This window comes from Hippoglossus stenolepis, chromosome 17, assembly GCF_022539355.2.
Source record: "Hippoglossus stenolepis isolate QCI-W04-F060 chromosome 17, HSTE1.2, whole genome shotgun sequence".
NCBI classification, from domain to species: Eukaryota; Metazoa; Chordata; class Actinopteri; order Pleuronectiformes; family Pleuronectidae; genus Hippoglossus; species Hippoglossus stenolepis.
The window spans coordinates 19,482,005-19,502,766 of NC_061499.1; the positions used below are offsets into that span (position 1 = coordinate 19,482,005).

General features: G+C 42.6%; 1 protein-coding gene across 4 annotated transcripts in view; it reads right to left on the minus strand.

Moving 5' to 3' along the window:
* ptprua (protein tyrosine phosphatase receptor type Ua) overlaps positions 1-20,762 on the minus strand; it is a 198,892-nt gene that overhangs the window by 100,443 nt on the left and 77,687 nt on the right. For all 4 annotated transcript variants that reach the window (XM_035183324.2, XM_035183323.2, XM_035183322.2 and 1 more), the window contains exon 3: positions 2,640-2,911. In XM_035183324.2, the coding sequence (XP_035039215.1) occupies positions 2,640-2,911 (272 nt within the window). The remainder of the gene's footprint in view (positions 1-2,639; positions 2,912-20,762) is intronic.

The following is a 20,762-nucleotide window of genomic DNA, read 5'->3' on the forward strand; positions in this document are numbered from 1 at the left end:
CACTGTGATATATGAGACTGCTGCAATTTGCTAATTCTTGCATATGGTTTGAATGATAATATTGCGCTGACTTGGACACAACCATGGGTCAGTGTGTGGTTGCCACGGAGCAGCTCAGTGAGACAGCTGGTGGTTTAGTGCCTTGCTAAGTGGCACATCAAGCTTTCAATGAAGCGAGCCATGACATTTTTAGGGCTGGGCAACAAGCTGGAAATCAGGATGATAATATTACAAAACTATTCTTTTTTACATTGATACACATCACAATTATTACATATAGTTGACCGGACTAAAGCTTATGGAAAAGCTAAAGACCAGCTGAAATGTAGAAAGACTGCAGAAATGACACTTTCTTTGAGATTGCACAGCTTTCTTTAGAAGAAGAATGAAGTTATAACTGAATAAACACACTAAACAACACAGTGAACCACTGAGAGTAATGATTAGAGCGCTAGCGTAGAAGACCTGACAATACATGAACACCGTCACATGGTCTAACACAAACACACAAGCCAACCAGAAGCTGTCACCTTTTTGATGCAGTGACATCTGTGCTGAAAAGTCCCAAATCCTACACTGTTCTCACTGGTTTTATTTATTTATGAGCCAGACAACTTCCATGGCTACAAATATAGTCATATTACTGTTCAGTGCAATGCTGTGGTAATGTTATGTAAAGCAGCTGACGTCAGACAAAACTCTTCACTCATTTAAAATAGAAACCTTAAGTCATTTAGTTTGTTTTTGATTACAGTTTGCTAGCCATCATTATTGGTAATTTTACACAACACTACATGATTTCTTCCCAGCATGAGGTCACTAAAATCCCTAATAATAGTGTCGGTGGATTTTAACATCTTCACTTCAGCTGGACAGCAGCCCTGATCTAACCATTCAACCTGACTGATTAATCTTCTATTGATTCACTTGCATTTGATTTGATTATCGATTATATGCAATGTCTCAAAAAAAATTATTGAAAGCTTAAATATCTTCTACTTTTACCAAAGGAGCAACACTCTTCTTTGCTAACAATAAAACTGAGTAAAATGCACATTATTAGCAAAAATATTTCCTGGTGTTAATGCAAAACAGCGTTTTGAGTAGAATAGTTGAGTAAGAATGATAAAAAGAGGCTCACCACTTCCAAGGTTATCATCATGATGCATATTTTAAGAAGTAAATGCAGTCCCATACACTAACAGATGCTTCAGCTAAATACAGACATCCACTTTAATGATCACTTTAAGCACATACAGGACAGAAACTGTTTGTGATGACGAGACATAAGCCTGATGTCTGCAGACAGCTGGAGAGCTGATGTTCACAATACACACACTGTTCAGTCGCCTGCTGTGGCCGGAGCTTACTTCTCTTCATCAGACACGAACAGAGAACTAACCGGACCACTAAGTAACCAGTGCATATACATAAAACATTGCCTTCATGTTTACGGAGAGAAGGAGCAAATTGCAAAGATCAATCTTGGGATTTTAAGAATCGGTCATTGATTATCCAAACAATATTGTGATTTAAGGTCAATTAAATAAAAATAAAAATGTTCTATTCAGGCCTGATCCTCATCAACTCCACTTTGTATCATATATAATCAATCTATGAGCATCATTATCCTTAATATGTAGCAACCAACCCACTGATGAGCAGCTAGAAGGTAAATCACCAATTATTTATTCAGCAATCATTTTAGTTTTATTCTATAAAATTTATTACATAATAAAAAAGGTCCATTACAATTTTTACCTAAGACTAACTACCTACCCACATTGAATTCTTACTAAAGAAGGCTGACATCAAATATGTTCATTTTATATTGATTAAAGTCAAAGAAGGGCAAATGTGTGTGTGTGTGTGTGTGTGTACCTGTCTAAAATGACATCAATTATTATAACGATGTGACATTTCTCTCTATAAACCAATGAGTTACATATCAGTTAACTAACAGTGTCAGCCCTGCTAAAAGAACAACACTGAATATTTGAAGGGTTATTCCAGTACTTTAGAATAAGTATTCCATAAAACAGTGGACTAATGAGGGACAGATTAAATATAAAAAAGTTCATATTAAAGCAGCAGACGCCAAGATATCCTGCTATCAAACACCCTGGATACTACGTTCTCGATGAAACAACTCCGTGATGCCTTTCCTCGGATCCTCCCTTCCTTGTAAATGTCTCCTTAACGCTGCAGAAGACAGTTATTTCTTAAGGTTTTCAAAGGTAAAATCTGCCATTGCTAAATAAAACTGGGCACCAGCTACAAATGTTCCTCTTCCATGTAATAAAAAAATAATCTTAAATAAGGGGAGCTTTGACAGTTTTTTTTTTTTATATATTTGGACATATATTGGTGTGGGCTGTGCTGTTTGTTTGGATCCAATTTACATATCTATAATTACAAACTAGGTTACATTTCTGACAAAATGCTTCATAAACAGCTGGACTGAGGGCAGTGTAGAGCGCTGTTGATGGAGAAAAAAAATCAGTGCCATGGCAAAAGTCCCAGATTCCTGCCAAAATCAGCTGATCTTCCAGTCTGTCTGCAAACTAGATTTAAAAACGACATTATTTAACAGCAATGCAAGTGATTACTGCAGGCCAGTGCCGCCCTCGTGTCATTACCTGGTATTCGCTGGGCCAGAAGGTGCTGACGGCGAGCTCCACCTGGTGAAACTGGCGTCCCTGGGAGCCCGAGATATTCCACACAGCGCTGCCCTTGGGGCCCCCGTTGACCCGAATGTAGACCTGTAGGTCCCCGGGGCTGTGGCCGTCGCGACTGTACAGGAAGTAGCTGAACTGGATGCAGTGGGTGTCGTTCTCGCTGAGCGGGAGCAGGAGCAGCTGAGCCCGCTGGCCCCCGAAATGTTGCGAGGAATTGACCATCATGAAGGACCCTGGAGGAGAAGGACAGGTTAGACGACGGTATGTACTTTTGCTCTAGTATCAATTCAAATACTGCTCATGTTACTGTTGAAACATCATTGGTCGACTCCCAGAGACGGCTTATTGAGATAACCTGTAAGAATAAAGAGCTGATTGGAAGTTTAGTCCTGATAAAATAGAATGACCTTGTCCAAAAAGTAACACTCTACTTGGTCAAAACAGCACCTGCTATACCTGCACAGTGCACTTCACAAATAACGTTTCAGCACATCCACCTGTCAGGCAGAGCTTAGTGACCTGAAATACGAAAAAAATAACAAGATCCGACTCTTAAGGCTTCACCTGTAACACCTCAGCCCAGGATAGAAATGTCATGTTAGTTTTCAGCCGCTGAAGAACGACTGCTTTCTTTTTGTTTTTTAAATCCCTAAAAAGAACGAGAGAGCAAAATCTGACAGGCTCAAGGTTGTTATCCAGAATATCTGTGCAGCCCTCTCTGGCTATTTGTCTGTTTTTGGTCCGTCTCTGCTCCCCCCAGCTTCCTGCCTTAACGTGGGCTTCCATCACTTTTGCAGCACAGCCTCAGATCTGATGTGTTCAAAGCTGCAGCGAAGGGATTCAGATTGGGCTTTCATTTTTGGACTTCGGTTCACAGAGTCACTGCTGCCTCTCTCATCCCGGCTGCACTTCAGAAATCTCCTGGCCACAAGAGAAGCGCGGCAGTGGAGAGTGGGGGAACTAAATGGGGAGGTTTGCCACGATTAGACGCCTGCTTAAAGCAACACTGTGGAACCTTCCCTGAGTCGTAGTGGCCGTTGCAGCCACAAGTGGTGATTCATTCTGTTGGGCTCCGAGTCTGAGCGGGTTTCATGAACAGGAAACAAAGCCGATCAATCACTTGAATGGAGCACCAGCTGCACTGTCCAAAACTCCATAGAATTCTTGCTATTTTCAGTTTCTGTTAGTTTCGCAAGGTTCAAAGTATTTTTTACTGAGCTACAATTTGGCTTTATACTCTTGATCTTGAAAAGTCTGATTCTGATTTCATTCAGTCAGGAGATTTATACACCCCCCCACACTCAAGTTTCATAGTACAGGACCAGGCATTTGAGAAATGGAGTGACAGATGAACCACTACGACAAGTTAGTGCCTGATCAAATTGACTTCAAAACCATTTTAAGATAAGACGGGTGAATAAACAATTATACAGACACAAAAAGAAAACAGGAAGGGCCAGAGACAGACTTCCATGATCAGGAATGACAATGAGCATCACAGACATACAACAGACAAGACATGATCAAAAAGGAAATAGAAACAAATAACAATCGACTATAATGTCCTGACATTTTCCAGAGTGGGTTTATGTGAAAACGCAAAATTTCTGAATCAGAGGCACCCGACAATGTCCAGAGTTTCTTCTGCCAGCCCCCTATTAAAATATCGGAAAAATGTCCAAGCCCATGTGAGAACACGGACGGATATTGTTCGGAGGATTCCCATTGAGTGAGTGGTCGTGTTGACGTTTCTAACACGCAGAAGACACAAAACGAAAAGTGGTGCCATACACATAGCAGACGCCAACAAAGACGTCAACAGAGCCGACAACAGCCGACGTGTCTGAAAATGTCTTTCATCTCTCTGTGAAGGTGTCATGAGACCTCCTAAACGCTGCTCGGGTTGTGTTCCACTATGGCTTTGCAGACAATGCAACGCGTCTGTCAGTACAGAGAATCATGGTTTGGTATAAGGGACTCTCCAATACACAAATGCTCTGATAAGTTAACTTGTTTTCCCGCAGTTGTCCCTGCTGCCCACAGCTTTACTTTAACATCGCCCATCTACATCACACAGTAAACGAAAGAATGTAATCGCACTTAGTGTGAATGAAACCCACTAAACTACAAAGTGAAAATGGCATGGCCATCTAGTGTCGTGGTGGTTTTGACAGTTTAAAAACTGACGGGTGTCAGGAGTGTCAAAAGTTAGATTCCAAAAAACAAACTGACAAAAGCTGAAATGTCACTGAAAAGTTTTGGTCTCCGCTGATGTGTAATAATTGGTACACTATAAAATGTAGAGACGCAATAAAAGCTAAGGCTGTCTGCGTTTGTTACCTTGGACTGCTTATAGTGGCCTCGGGGATCACACACTTTACTTCTTGATCTCCCAATCATCGTCAAACTGACTCTTTGAAGCCGCCGAAAGGAGGATGAGCGCACGCTAAGTGCACGTATAACCTTCACATCCACGTGCAGTGACGCGACGGCTGCCGCTGCTCCAAATGGCCGGGGAGGAGGAGCGGGATCGTGGGCTGTGTGGTAACCTAGGCGCTGTAGTTGAGCGAGAGTGCAATCAGAGCCCTGCCTCCTGCATTAATCATACTGACACGGTTATTAGACCATAATGGCAACCAAGGGAATGCTTAAACCAGAGAGATGGCTGTAATACTCACACACTGACATGCAGGATACATATCGGCACATACTGTACACACACACAAACACACACACACACACACACACACACACACACACACACACACACACACACACACACACACACACACACACACACACACACACACACACACACACACACACACAAACACACACACACACACACACACACACTGTTTACAGGCCCCAAAATACTCAAAGCCAAGTCCTGCTGGCCTTAAGAGTGAGAATTGTCTTCTTTTATCAATTATCCCACCATTCCTCCTCCTGGATCATCATCCTTTTTTTTCTCCTTATTTCTTCCTCATCTACCTCATTTTGTACACACCAATTTTTCCAACCTTCTAATTCTCTATCATCGCCACCTCATTTTTGTGCAAATAGTCCAAAATGCATGCAAACAAGCATAAATATAATTACTTATTAATGTTCCACCTACTTTATAATAAAAAGCCATTTTGTTTTTAAGAAAAGACAAAAACAATACGTGTTAATGTGTGTCATTACAAGGTGATGTGTGGACTCATTTTCACCAAGTTATAAGAGACGCCCCATGTAATTGGTGGGTCTATTGTCTCAGATCAGGACAGATCCACGGTAATCCTGGATATAAAGAGATTTAAAATGCATATCACAAAAACCTGCTTTAACACTGTGCATTCCCTCCCTCGGCTCCATCTTTCCTGCCCCTGAAGCTCGGAGGAGACGTCAAACTGCCAGGAATATGATAACAAGCAGCTGCTGTCCTTTGAGATCTGGCCGTACTCTTGGACAACACTAATATTTTCCCTCACCTGCTCAGGGGAGAAGCCGAGCTGGCGTGGGCTCAGTCCACCCACAACCACCACCACCACCTCCCCCTGCCCAACCACCGCTGCTGCAGCTTTGATGTGCGACTTCTCGGGGGAGCTCTGGAGCTAAATTGCTTTTTCTTCAGCTATGAGAGCTGGAGCCCCTCGTCGTTGGAGGACAAGCCTCCAGCTGTCCTCATGACAGGGTAGCGTTGGGACGAGTGATGGGGATACAGTGAGGAAACAGCCTCAGCTACAGTAATGCTCTTTTCCACATTATATGCAAATATCTTTAAACGTTTATCCTATTTAGTGAATCTAATAAAGGCACAGGGGTGGCACGGTGGTGCAGTGGTTAGCACTTTTGCCTCATAACAAGAAGGTTCAAATCCTGGTTCCTTCTTTGTGGAGCATGTTCTCCACATGTCGGTGTGTGGGATTTCTCCAGTTACTCCAGCTACATCACAAAGACTATGTGCAGATTAAGGTTATATTTGAGACTCTAAATAGCATGTCCATGTGGATGTGAAAGGTTAAATCTGTATGTTTGATACGCAGGCGACTTGTCCAGGGTGCACCCCGCCTCTCCAGCCCCCTGCAACCCTTTAGAGTTGACCATAGTTTTCTCGTTTCATTTCTACGTAGGTTTTTCTATTTCTTACCTTCCTAAATATTTTGTGAACTTATTTGATCACTGTAAAATATGTCAGACCATGGAATCTTTGAATATTTGACATTTTGCTCGAAATTGTCAGGTAACTGCTGCTCTAATCTAAGTTTGTAAGTATGATGAAGATATAGTTATTAAGAGGCAGGATGTTAGTATTATTAAAGTAGCTTTTAAAGGTGTTCTCTGTTAGGTTGTTTTGCTCCTGTTCCCTTGTGAATCAGGTATCTGATGATACTGAGTCTGATGCGATACATATCTCTCCTTGAATGCTGATTAAATAGTGTCCGTATCTGCCTCATTGAAACAACAGAGCTAGAATATTTTATCTCCAACTCAACTTATTGAGCTTCTCAATGCAAATACTGAAGGTCATGGTTCAAAATTATAAAGTTTAGAGGCTTAAATTATTGATGGTGAAAGTTCGTTGAGGTGAATGCCACCCCTGAGACTGACATGGTACGATCCACGAGAAAGAAGACGTCCCACTCTGTTGGATTTTTGGAACTGAAGGCGACATTTGTCATTTTAAGAAGTAAAATTGATGCTAAGCACAGATTCAACACATGAAGCTGCAGCTGAACGTTTTCAATGTTGCTTTGCTAGCGATACTTAGCGTCAATCCTTAATGAATCTGTATATTTATACAGCTTCTGTGTCGGTGTTACTACTGCTGCTGCGGCTAAATAATTTACATGCACATTTCACTAGTTAATGCAGCTGGATGCTGCACTGTAGAGCCCGGCTGTCTTAGAGGAGCTGCAACACAAAGAGGCTGAGGTAGACAAAACGCAAATCTAAAAGGACTGCAATTCAATCTGCATTATTTCAGCCGATACCAACCCATTAAAATGTGTGTGGATCAGTCTGATAGCTACTGATCCACAGGATTGGCTCAGAACATCTCTGCTAACATCTGTGCAAACTGATGTTAAGCCATGACAAACTAACCGAGAAAAATGTTCGTCTCCTATTTATGACATTATTAAATGTGTTTTATTTCTATATTTAGAATTGAGGTTAAAACAATAAACACTGTCATAGTTGCAAAACTCAGTTGATAGTTTATTAGAGACACCCACTAATTAAGTAAAAAGAAAAAGTACTTAAATAAATCCTCCAGTCATGTCTTTTTTTGTTGACTGGCAGTTGTTTCTATTATTTTGCCAGCCCATTTATATGAAGGTAGGCTGCATTGTATTAGCTTTGTCAGCTAAGTGTGCCTAATAGACTGGCAGCTGACTTTATGGTTTGATGACCTTTGAGCAACTGCATAGAAAACTTGAATGGCACAGAGTAGAGTGCACTCCTCCACCAAGGCCCAAGGTCTCCTTATAAAACCTCAAATAAATTCAGTGGATCTGGTAACCCTAACCCATTTCTTTTTATCAAGATTCAAAAATTGTTCTCAGAGAAATCAAGGACAATTTTCTTCAATGTTAAAGAGAGAGAAAAAAAAGCCGAGATCCCAATCAAAATCTTAAAAATCGGTTCGATTGTGTAATCCTGTGAACGAACAAACAATCGGACGAACGCTGATGAAAACCAAATCTCCTTGGTGGAGATAGATATCTTAACAATAACTATTGACAACTGAATGAAAGTTCGACTGATTACGTTACTAAATAACATTTTAATCATTGTGAGTTGGGTTTAGCGTTTTGTCACTTGATCCGCCTGCAGCTACAACCCAAGCTCTTCAACTTTCTCTCATATAACCCTTAGAAACTTGTCACTTTTGGACAAGTTGGAGAAGTTCATATTCGAACTGTACTGACATCAGACCATCTGGAGTACTTCCTGATCCAGCAGAGGGCGCACACTATCAGCGTGACCTACTGACCAATCAATTCAGTGAGCCGGTAATGTTAGAGTTGTTTTGCCTCGAAGGAGGAAGACGTTAGCATGCAAAGCCTTACTGAGCAGACGATCACGACACTGACTCATCTGAAATGTGGCTTGTGGTTCTACAAAGCGAAGGAACTTTGTACCATGCAATCTGTGGACTCACCCAGTGAGGCAGCAGAGGAGGCACCACAGAAAGGTGGAGGACATGTTCATCCTCATATGACGTGTCCTCTATTAGATATGGTCCTGATATACCCCTCCAAAGTTTTATATATATATATATATATATACTGCGCGTCTGTTCTACTTCCTGTATTTGTCTAAATTTCCCTCCTTTGTGATTGTCTGTCCCGCCCTGATGTGTTTCAACTGTGTCCAATTATCCGAGCCTCCCTTGTGTATTCAGTGTGTGCGTTCGTCTGTTCTTCTCCCCTTTGTTACCTCATGTTGCTGTTCTGTTCCCCAGAGTTGCCTCCTGCTTCCGTTCCCTTGTGTTCCTCAGTGTCTTTTGAGCTGGATTCTCCCTTTGCATATGCTCGTCTGCCAATTTTAATTTATCGTCACTGTGCCTCTGTGCCTTGGTGTGTTCTGCGTTTGGGCCCTGAATTCTTTACACGACTTAATTATATTTGTCAAGCAACACTGATGTTTTTTTGGTAAGGACACCACAACAAGTTGAGCCTTGACGTTGTGACGTTTTCATGGCTAAGGTCTTCACAAATATTTGCCGTTTTCCACGACCAGCAGACACAAAGCTAAATTAGCATCCATTTGGAATTAGGTTTGTGGCCCCAGGATAAATGTAAGTCATTTATGTTCCTCTCTTGTGCCTCATTTTCTCTTTTTTTATTTTGTGTCAGTAATTCTGTACAATATAGGGTGTATGACCCCAAGTAATGCAATGCAAGTAAATGCCATGATCATTAAGCTGATATTGTCTGTTTTTACTGGTCCAGTCTTATGGAATAAACGCATGGTGGTAAATAATCTTTTGTGGACCAATGACGTGTGGTGACAAATAACTGAAGACAGAGGTGTGTAGCCAGTTTAGGAGACATATAGACCACTCTGCATGTTGCACAGTAACTATATTACCCATCTTGTATCATGTGATTCCTTTTTATGCCGTCTATGGCACACAGTGCATACAGTCTGTCCGAAACCCACGAAAACTTCACAGTTTTCAACAAACTCAAAGAAAAGTTAAAGTTAAAAATGAAGGTTTCCTTAAGAGTGCATGGACTTCCAGTTGACCTGAATAGTAAATAAAAAATAAAATAGCTGTTAAAGGTTCCACTATATTCTCCAGTGAGAATCTAATTTTGTCCGGCCTCGGTTTGGGAATTGGAAGGTCACGTACACTGGGTTTTTTAAAGTTCTTTGCTGGCAGCTGTCAGGAAAAGAGCTTGATGAAAGTGGTGAGATTGAATCAAAACTGTGACGACACAGACCAGGAACCCAAATCATTTCAGAAATGAGAGGAACAGCAGAATCTTTCCGGGTTTTTCACTCGGAGTGAAAACCTTTGTGATCAAATGTTTGTGTAAAAATATGGATTGGTGCAGCTTTAAATCATAGAGCAGCCCAGGAGAAGAGATGGGACCAGCTGCTGAAGGTTAGAACACAGGCAAGAATTCGTCAAAAACAAGCCAGCGTCTCTTCATTTTAGCATGATGGAGGAAGTCAACATGATTGATGCAGTAATTAGAAACTTGATCAAATTCATGAAGATAGCTTTGATAACCTTACCCACCATCCTTGAGGACACACACATGCACAAAGACACATAATGGAGACGCGCACGCACACACACACAGGTTGGTGTAAGAAAAAAAATACATCCAGTGCAGAGAAATTCTCCATAAATCCATAAAAGCTGATAAGGTTCCATCTATTTCTCCCATGACCCTGCCAAGGGCGAGGGAACATGCATTAAGAGATTAGGGGACGGCTTCAGCTCCCTGAATTCATATCAGAATGTGGGGTGGGAACCTGAGTCATAGGTCTGCCTGCTTTTATCACACTTACACTGAGGGAAAAAAGGCAGGGGGAGCCGAAAGTGGAAAAGAGGAGCGGGGAAGTGCAGCAAGAAAGGAGGGGGAGATAGCGAGGGCTTTTATCTTTATGTTTGTCTCCGTCATTTTTCGTCAGCTTCCCTCCACCGCCATCAATAACGCTTTGTATAGCTCCGGCGGGCCCTTTCTACCCAATGACAACACCATCTTTCCTTGAAAAAGGCCAGGCAAAACCTGACGCATTTTAATCAAATTTTTATCTTACACTGTCCAGCTCTCATCACCACCTCCACCTCCAATCGCCGCGAGTAACAGTTAACAGTCTGGCTCCTGGTGAGGTTCATCGAGATTGCATGATTGGTGAGAGCGAGCCGGGCTTTTTTCCCCGACCCTGCTCCTCCAGGGCATTTGGAGAAGGTCATCCTAGATTTTCAATTTGGTCTGTGAATTTGGTCTTTCAGATCTTCATCTGCTTTCTGTCTTTTGTTCCTCTTTTTTTTCCTGATATTGCAACCCAGAGCCATAGTGACCTCAGATGATATTGCACATACAAGAGAAGTGAAGTGCGGCGAGCGTAGATGATTGGCCGGGCCCAGATTGGTCTCACTGTTTGCTCCGCTTTATATCTGTGGCTGCAGTGTGTCATCTGCTCACTGCGGCTGGGACTTGTTTACTGGAGCCAAAAGGCGATGCAGATTTTGCCATTTACAAAGTGACACAGTGCTTACACCGTGCAAATGGGAAATCTGCAAACCAACAGCAGCTGGTCATGAATGCGATACTGACAGAGCCTAAACAGCCCGCGAACAATACGAGTCTGACTGCAGCTGACAACTCCGGCTAATGAATTCCCCAGGTGAGACTCAAGAGCCCGGCAGACAACCTGGAGACCGCTGACAACTACAGAGTCATTACTGTATTCCTACACTGGCGCTTCCAGGATGCACCGATTAGCAGCAGATAGTGAGTGAAATGTGCCAACAATGTTGCCTTTTTAGTGTGTGTGCACATGCTGCTGCAGCGCTAAAACTTGAGCTGCTGCTGCTGCTGCTGTGTTTATGCTGCACAGTGCACACAGGCACCAACTGGAGAGGAGCTCATTCATTCCCGAACCCTTGATCTCAAATGCATACTAAAATTAAACATTAGCTCACAGAAATATGTATCTGCTGGAGACGCATCAGTTCAGAGAAGCCAAATTCATTGGTAGCCTATATGTCGCTTCGGCTGTTGCAGACCTCATTCAACTGGAAACCTCACAAAAACAGAAAAGGGGATTTGTCTCTCAGTGATTTCAGAGCCCATCGACTATCATGCGACCACGAATGAGCCTATGGGTGCAGCGGTCAATAGTCTGTGCACTTTAGATATCCGGGCCAAGACCCTGTCTACCGTTTGCCAAACGCTGTTTACGGTCCAGCTAATATCTTTTATCACAGGAGTCAAACGTTTCTCCACACAAAAAACAAACCGCGATTCTTTTTGTAGGTGTATTAGGTCCAGACGACATTTCGGCTAGACTCCATGAAAAACTACCAGCATATGAATGCAGATACATTAAAAAGCAGAGAGCCGATGCATTTTGGTCAATGTGTTCTGCCTCTTTTGATCTCCACACGGGCTGTTTACCTGCCGGCGACCAAAGCCTGCTCAAACGTGATTAGTCAAAGTAGAATCTGTTTATAGAGATAAAACTTTCAGTAATCGGAAATTTTGGCATTATTATTATGGTAACATCGTGTCCCATGAAAACCAACAGGATCAGGAAATCTTCGCTCCAACATTTGCCCGAGAATTACACATGATTAACACGTTTAAATGACAAAACGTTGCAGCAGCCATAATAATCACGACGTAATGACACTTAAACACAGGAAAATGCTGTTTGTTTGCTGTTACCAAGCAACAGTCAAAAGTGTCTTTGAATCATGATCACATTTCCTCGCTGACGTTAACCAAGTGTTTATTATTGTTTCAATGATCACATCACAAAGTGAGTTAGTTCAATATTTTAATTAATCAATATACAATGGTTGCCTCTTGTTGAGCAGCCAGTGTTAATGTCATTAGAGGGGTAGCAGCGATGGCTCATACTAAGAGAATAGGTAGAGAATGCTGAAAATGTTGCTGTTTTTCATATAAAATAAGAAAATTAGCCACCCACCATTCAAAGTAATTATTCCTACAGCCTAGACTAACATTTGCGTGGAGAAAAATGTGATATTGTTCATTTTGTACTTTTCATGCTCAACTACTGTTCCTAGAACACAGTAAGAGCATTTCCCAGCAGGAGATCAGGGTAGAGAAGTAATCTGATTGGCTGCCTGTGGCCGATGCTGATGAAAAAGTTTTGCTGCAGCCAAACTTTTCTCATTGACAAGCTTGTTGACTGCCCACACTTCAGCTCCACCTCCCCAGAAGCTGTGTTTAGTAATAAAACGATGGACTTCTTGGTACTTGCTTGCAGCATGGATTCAGGGTTCCCCAAAAATAAATCTCATCTTGATCCTGACCTCGGGCCTGAAACACCGGTCCGGAGTCGGAGTCCGGGCCAGCTGACAGAGATGTGTGTGGTTTGGAGGAGGATGCAGGATGCGGGGGAATCTTCTCTGTGGCAGAAATCAATAGTGCATTAGCAGCCGTGCAGCGACAACGTGTGGGCTGACTATCCTCCCTCAAACCACTACCAGCTCACTGCCCTTCTGCTGCATCTTGATACACCCGCCCTCAGCCTCTTCATCTAAACTCCTGTGATCTAGTGTTTGTTTCATCTCTGCATCGCCGAGGCCTTTTGGGAGCTGGTGCACTCTCTGCTCTTCAAGCCAGTGTTACAGTTTGCTCTATTTCTTATAAGATCTCTGGTCATTTAGTAAACAGAGAACGCAATTTCACAGGCCCTGGTCCTTCCCTTTGCTCTATTTCATTGTAGTAGATCACGTACACAAGGTGCCTCCTCCCGTGAGAGGAAATATCTATAGTACATTCATCTGCAAACATTACCAACATTTACAGAGATGAAAAATGTTTTCTTATGTTTTTATCTACAGCAACCAAGTGGTGTCGAGGTAAATCTGAGAGATTATCACATGATTAACTAGATGGGAAGAAATAACATTTCTGGTGCATAAAAAAATAATGTTTGTTGATCTTAAAAAAAAAAAATCATATCTTTATTTATATCAATAGCGCAAAGTTGTATTTCCTAATCTCCTTTCAATCTATGATGAGCAGAAGGAAATATACTTGGCTATAAATGGCCATTAGCAAGGGCAGGGGCCCGAGGAATCTAGTCAATAAACATGCAAAGGCCGGGCAAAGTTGGGGAATGCTGTTGTTTGTTCAGTACAATATATGACAATGTAGTTTTGTTTTGATTACAATATAAAGAAAATTGATGGACAAGTTAAGTCTTACTCTTATCTAAGTCAAATTGCTTTCAGACATGCAATGAACTGCAGATAGTCTCCTGAAATGATCCAGGGGCTGTATGTGAGAACGTTGATGTGGACTTTCTCTGGAAGTTTTCCTGCCAGCCCCAGGTAAAATCTTAGAAGAAAGTCAGAGTGAGCTGCGTTGATGACATTTCTAACAAAGAAGAGAACACAAATATCTCAGGAGGAAAAGGAGGAGCCATACATGACGCCGACAAAGATGTCAACTTGGAGAGACGAAAAGATCCGAGAGCTTTTGGTGATAAGTGCTGACGGCGGTGTTGAGGTGCTGAGATGTGTATGTTATGTCCCGCCTCCTACTTGCTCTACACAGATGCCACCCTTCAGCTGGACACTCAGGAGATTTCAGTTTTATTGTGAATGCGTCAGACTCAGAATCTGCTGCTGCTTTCTGCCTAGGTGAAAGGCAAACTCTGGGAAAGAGATATTTTCCAGAGGTCATGTCTGAAAACAGTTTATATGCACTAGCACATAGTATGTAATCAACAATTGAAGTTACTGTGCATCATTCAATTTATTTAGAAAACTATAAATATACAATTTTTTTTAACTAAATGTATCATCATAAGAAAACAACACTATGATATAAACTAATACTTTGTCTTCATTTGAAGGATGAGGTCTCTCCTCTATGATTACTTGAGTTGTGCTTTATGTAATTTTTTCTCGAGATTGTTTAAGCCGCAGTGGTTCTCTGTGGCTGCAGGTCAATCATAAAGCTGTTTTCCCTCCACACACTAGTTGTCAAGGGAGCTCAAAGGTTTAAAGGAATGTAAACCTGAAACTGTGACAAATTGTCCATGAATGAGAAATGGAAACTAGAGCTCGAAGTGAAACGAGTGAAAAATACACATTATCTGAGTGTGGCTTTTATCTACTTTCTCTCTGTGCCTAGGAAAGCTACAGAACGGCTTTCTTGATTAAGACAAATGGATGTGACTGTGGTCCTTCAAGGCGAGAGGGAAAAAACACATCCTTCAGAAAGAAAGCATCTTCTCCAGACAGACTCATTATCACTTTCTTGATGACTCCTACTGGGTGTTTCTTGGGGTCTGCACAGTAACAGGCTCCATCACACACAGGACCCTGAAATCTCTCATCATCAAGTCCTACCAAGAGATTAGGGAAAGAGGAGACCTACAATATCCTGTAAGTGCAAGGCACATGACACAATGCAACATGAGAATGAGTACTCAGGTAGTGTAACCCGAGGTAAAAGGAGGAAGACGCCAGTCGATAAAACCGGGTCCTGCAGAGGAGCCGTCCTGAGTCCTCAGCTTCCGTTGTTCTGCTTGGCAAAGACAAACAAAGCCTTTCATTCCCCAAACCCATCTCCTCTTGAGATAAGCCTGCTTCTTGGCTGTATTTGCCCTTCACTGATAGGGAAGTGATAGTGAGAAGTGGGTGGGAAGTTTGAGGCCAATAGCCTAAAATCAGATTTTCATCAGTTGGTGCAGTGCAGAGCTGCAGCATCTGTGCGAAAGAGGAGGAGGAGAGGAGGGTGTATTGGATTTGGCAGGCTGGATCAAGGCCCACTGCAGGTCACTGCAGGCCCACTCCCAGCTACCCCCTCCACCCACAGCCACACATAGAGCGGCTGCGATAAGACCCTATCTTTTACAGTCGACCTGAGAGCCAGTGGCGGACGTGCAGAGTGCAACTGAAGGAGAGGCTACCATCTGGACCACATCACCTTCAAGATGCAAAGGCCAGCACTTCTTTTCCTCCACCTGTCCCCCCCTACGCCGAGATATGAAGCCCTGACCCCAGGAACATATTGTCCGTCAGTGGGCAGGGGGGGTGCTGAAATAATAGATGCAAAATCTGAAACAACAGCAGCAACGCCTGGAGTTGGACAGTAACAGTTTTGTCTAACACAGGGTTTTTAAGTCGAACGCAGAAGAAAATATGTTTTGATTTGAGCTCCTGACATACATAATATAATCAATTCACAAAGAACAGTGAAATATGTAGTGTTTCCACCATAAATATATTTACTGAAAAGCAATAGATCAGCATAAATATGACCCAAAAGGTTCAAAATTAGATTTTTTTTAAAAGAACGTATAAAATGCACAATAAGCAAACACTGGGAAAAACGATATATTTATATCATACATATATTAAATAATAGTACTATGCATATTATTATAGGTATATATTCTGTCTGTAAATAAACATTGCATACAGCTGTCTCTTAATCAAGACAATCAGGGCAAATCCAGTTTGCTGATTGGCTGTTAGCTCATTCAGATTAACTCAACATCCTATATATATATATATATATATATAGAAAATCACTAAAAAGTATTTTAGAAGCATTTAAAATAATGTACATACATTTCAGGGTTACATCTTTGTATTTACTCAATCATATAACATTCATGTGACTTATTTAATAAATTAAGTTTGAACACTGTGGGTCTCCGTAGTTTAAGAGCATGAAACCTTTGTATTGTAACCAGGGTTGGGGATTGTAACTTCTAAAGTAACACCCTTAAAAAACTAAGAAACAAACAAAAACCTGGAGTTTGGCTACATATCTGCCAAGACCTGTCAACAACAGTAACAACTATGAGGCACTTATGGCTAACGTCATAACAGTGTGAAAGATGGACAGAGGGTTGGAGGGCGGAAGAAAGGGAGGGAGGGAGAGAGAAGGTCAAAGAAAGAGGGAGGGAAGAAGATGAAGAAGAGAAGGAGAAAAAGAGCATGGGAGGACAGAAAGCAGGGTGATTGCATTTAGGCTCAGAAAAATAAATCCTTCTCTGCAGCTGTCCACTCTTCCATCTCTGTCCCAGTGCTATACTGTAATACTTATATCAGTACAAAATAAAGTCTGCACAAACAGCCAGTGTTTCACATTCCCTCACTCAAGAGGGTGCATTATATATCACATGCTCTCTCTCTAGCTTTCTGTCTTTCTCCATAAGTCACCGACCATACACACACGTACACAAAAATTGCAACTTTTCAGCAATACAACTGCCTGTTTATGTGTCTCTGATGTACCCTGATCTTTCTAAATGTTCCTTGTTTAAATGCACGTGTCTGTGCATCATACATTTTTATTTAATTTTTTAAGAAATTCTAATATATACTATTTCAACTAACGTTGTTGATCCAAAGTAACACAGGGAGGGAGGAGTGCCAGAATTTTGGGGCAGTGATGGAGAAGGTCCCCATAAAACACAGTCCTTGATCTGGTGACAGACAGCAGTCGCTGCTCAGATGACCTCAGTGTCCTTACAGTGTGGGGAAGGAGCTCTGAGATGTTGAATGGGTCAAGGCCATTTTGTGCCAGGTTCACAAGAAGTCAAAAGTAAATCCTGTCGCTGACAAGCAACCAAAGGTTTTTTACATGGTGAATGTTCTTCAGTGTAAATTCTTAGCAAATTGACACTTAAAAAAGATATTTTGCAATATTTTTTTTAACCATTTTGGAATCAGAACAGTGAATCGATAACACAAATGAATAATATTCAAATGATACCCAACCCCAGCTGAAACCCAGTAAAATAATAATAACTATAAAAGTAATAATTACTTCTACAACATGTGCAAAATGAAACAGTTATAATCTTTGTATTATATTAGAGGTGGCACAACTTTACAGGATGATGATCCACTTTTTACATCCCCGAGACCCCTTTAAACCTGACTTGACAGAGTCTTAACTTCAAAACATCAGATAAGAAAAAGTTCAGATAACAAGATAAATGTATGTGTTTTAATAAAAAATAAAAAATTGTCCTCAGTCTGTTATTAGACATGGTTGGGGGCTTCAGACTGGCACTAGGGGGCACACTAATGCTGGCCTTCAACATTCACAAAGGCCCTTCAAATGAGCCTGCATGTGTCCCAAATCCCAAAACACATGGCCCCCTGTTGGATAAAGAAGCAGGGCGTTTTAAATTTTAAATGTGTCATTGAAAGGAAAACCGTTAACTGACAAGGGGCCTTTCAAACCCCTTTGGGACTCAGGCAAAGGGAGTAACGGCTTAACGTACCACACACAACGCCGTGGCTGTGAGTGATTCGAAATCACCCACGCTTCAAACCCATTGGCTGCAAGGAGACACAAAACCAGCCAATAGCCGGGGTGCGGGATTCAAACGAGCCAAACAAAAATCCGGCATTCACATGCGAACCCACACACAATGTTGCTCATTCAAAAGTCATTCCTCTGCAAGACACAATTGAAAGCCGTTTGTAACCTCAGGGATCTTGATTCATATCCTGCGTGGCTGCAGTTTTAATGGTACAGCTTCCAGCAAACAAAGCCTTGGAAATTGAAATCAATAGTAATAAATCAGCATAATAAGCATCTTGGCTGAAGTTGGAGGGGAAAGCACAATGTTCTCAAATCTATCATTTGACATTTATGAGCAAAACTCTTAATCCTTGGATTTTGCTAACGGTGGGAGCAGAGCCTGACTGACTGACTGACTACAAATCACGGTGGGAGAGCAGACAAATGTCCATAAAGGGACTGCAGAATCTGACCCTGCACGCGCTGCAGCCCTCAGGTCTGTAATTACAAGCAAACCAAGATGAAAAATCCGTCCGGAAACCCACGGGGAAATATCCACACAAAGTTGCGGCAATTACATTCATTACTTTTTTTCCCTGCAAAAGAGGAGACCGAAGCGTGTTCGTCGCAAGGTCACGCACTCCATTGTGAAATTTGCCCCAGAGAGAATGACTAACTGCAGACAAGAAAAGGACCTTTCCACAATAATGCACGATCACCCACACAAAAACCCGCGCAGGCATCCCACGACAGCCCTCTGATCAGTTTTATTAGAAAGAGCCGGGGCTTGATTTAGGGCGGCAGAGGTAGAATAACAAATAAAAGAGAGAGACACCAGTTTTCAAATACAGGCCGGATAATTCCTTGTCTCCCTCTCCTTTACTGGCTCTCTGTGCAGTGCACTACAGATGAACTCAACGGCAGCAGCCCCCTAGCGTGGTCCCAAAATGCCAGGGGAACAACGGCAGTGGTAGTGACACTGGCTGTTATAGTTGTGACAAGGCAGCAAGTGGCTGGAATTGAGAGGGGAAGGAGGGGGGATGTGTGTGTGTGTGTGTGTGTGTGTGTGTGTGTGTGTGTGTGTGTGTGTGTGTGTGTGTGTGTGTGTGTGTGTGTGTGTGTGTGTGTGTTGCGTGCGTGCGTGCGTGCATGGTGGCATTCAAACGGGGAGTCCGGCTTTTGTTCGCTGGCTGCTGCCCTCCTATGGGGGGAGTGACGAGGAGGGCGGCCGGGAGACAAAGCGTCCCAACAGACTGGAAACGAGGCAGCCGGCGACTGCACTAAATCCTCCACACACATTTGATGACCCACACACAAGCATTTTACACCATCTCATGTCAGCACCCAAGCGGAGCACGAGGAGAAGGAGGGGAGCAAACTGGAACTGGGTCAAAAATCCAATTAATCCATGACAGGAGGGGGGGGGGGTCTGGAAAACCCTCAGAGAGACAGTGCAGGAAAAGCCACAAGGAACAATACACCACTGCCCCTTGACCTGTGTTTGTGTGCGTGGTTATGTGGCAAGTGCATTCATTTCGGATCAAGGTCAGACAGTGTTTGTTATGCAGAACTGCATGCTAGTACTGTAACTAATGTACTTGAGACTCTGGCACTTTTCCAAATAACCTTTTGAAGTTCTCTAGGAGGCTCATCAACTTTCTCAAATTGCACATTTAAAGCGGCGCTGACTTTCTTTGTTGTAGTTTACTGATGGATTGAGGAGCAAGAACAGTTATATTTCTCCCTCAGCCACACTTTCTAACGTTCTTCCGGGGAAAGGAGGTTGGGGGGGGTGCAAGTCTCAGTCCCCTGAGGCTCTGGGGATGTTGATGCGGGGCAAATGGGCTGCGGCAGTGGGGTGACAGCAGGGATGTCAGCAGGGCTGCGGAGCAGTCACTACGGGTGATAGGTGTCAGCTGGGAAGATAAATAATGTAATGCCTATGGGATGCAATAGCAGCCGTATATGTGACTCGAGCCGGTGACATTCCTGGGGAACGCTCCATTCGAATGGAAGACACATTTGCAGCCAACAGCCGCCGCATTCCAGAGCCAGCAGCCCACCAGAGATGGAAATGAAGGAGAAAAGAGGAGGAGGGAGGAGAGAAAACTTAAGCAAAAGTCCCATATCAGGTTTTAATGGTGTGTTCTGTTAAATCAGTTTGGACTTTGAGGGGTACGTCTGCACGGATTCACAGGAAGAAAACCTCTGCTCCACAGCGCTCTATCGTTTAAAACTAGTCCCCACTCAGAGACAGGTGTTGCCCATCAGTTGTCAAAGTCAAAAATAACTGTGGCTTTTTGGGGTTAAAGTATGGATTTACCCGTAAACCTATGACCAATACAATTTGAAACACGGTGACCCTTTAGTGGCATTATTTTGTCAGCTGTCACAGAGGAACTTGTCACCCGCCACTCCTTAATGGCAGTCAGTCGATCAATCAATGTGCAGTCTTGTACCTCTGACTGAGTGACGCTCAAGCACTCACTGTTACACATGAGATACTCTGGCAACAACTAAACCAACAGGAGCAATTACTTGTTTTTGTAACAGGAACTTTTCTTATTCTAATATTAGCGGTTCTGCTGCAGAGGCT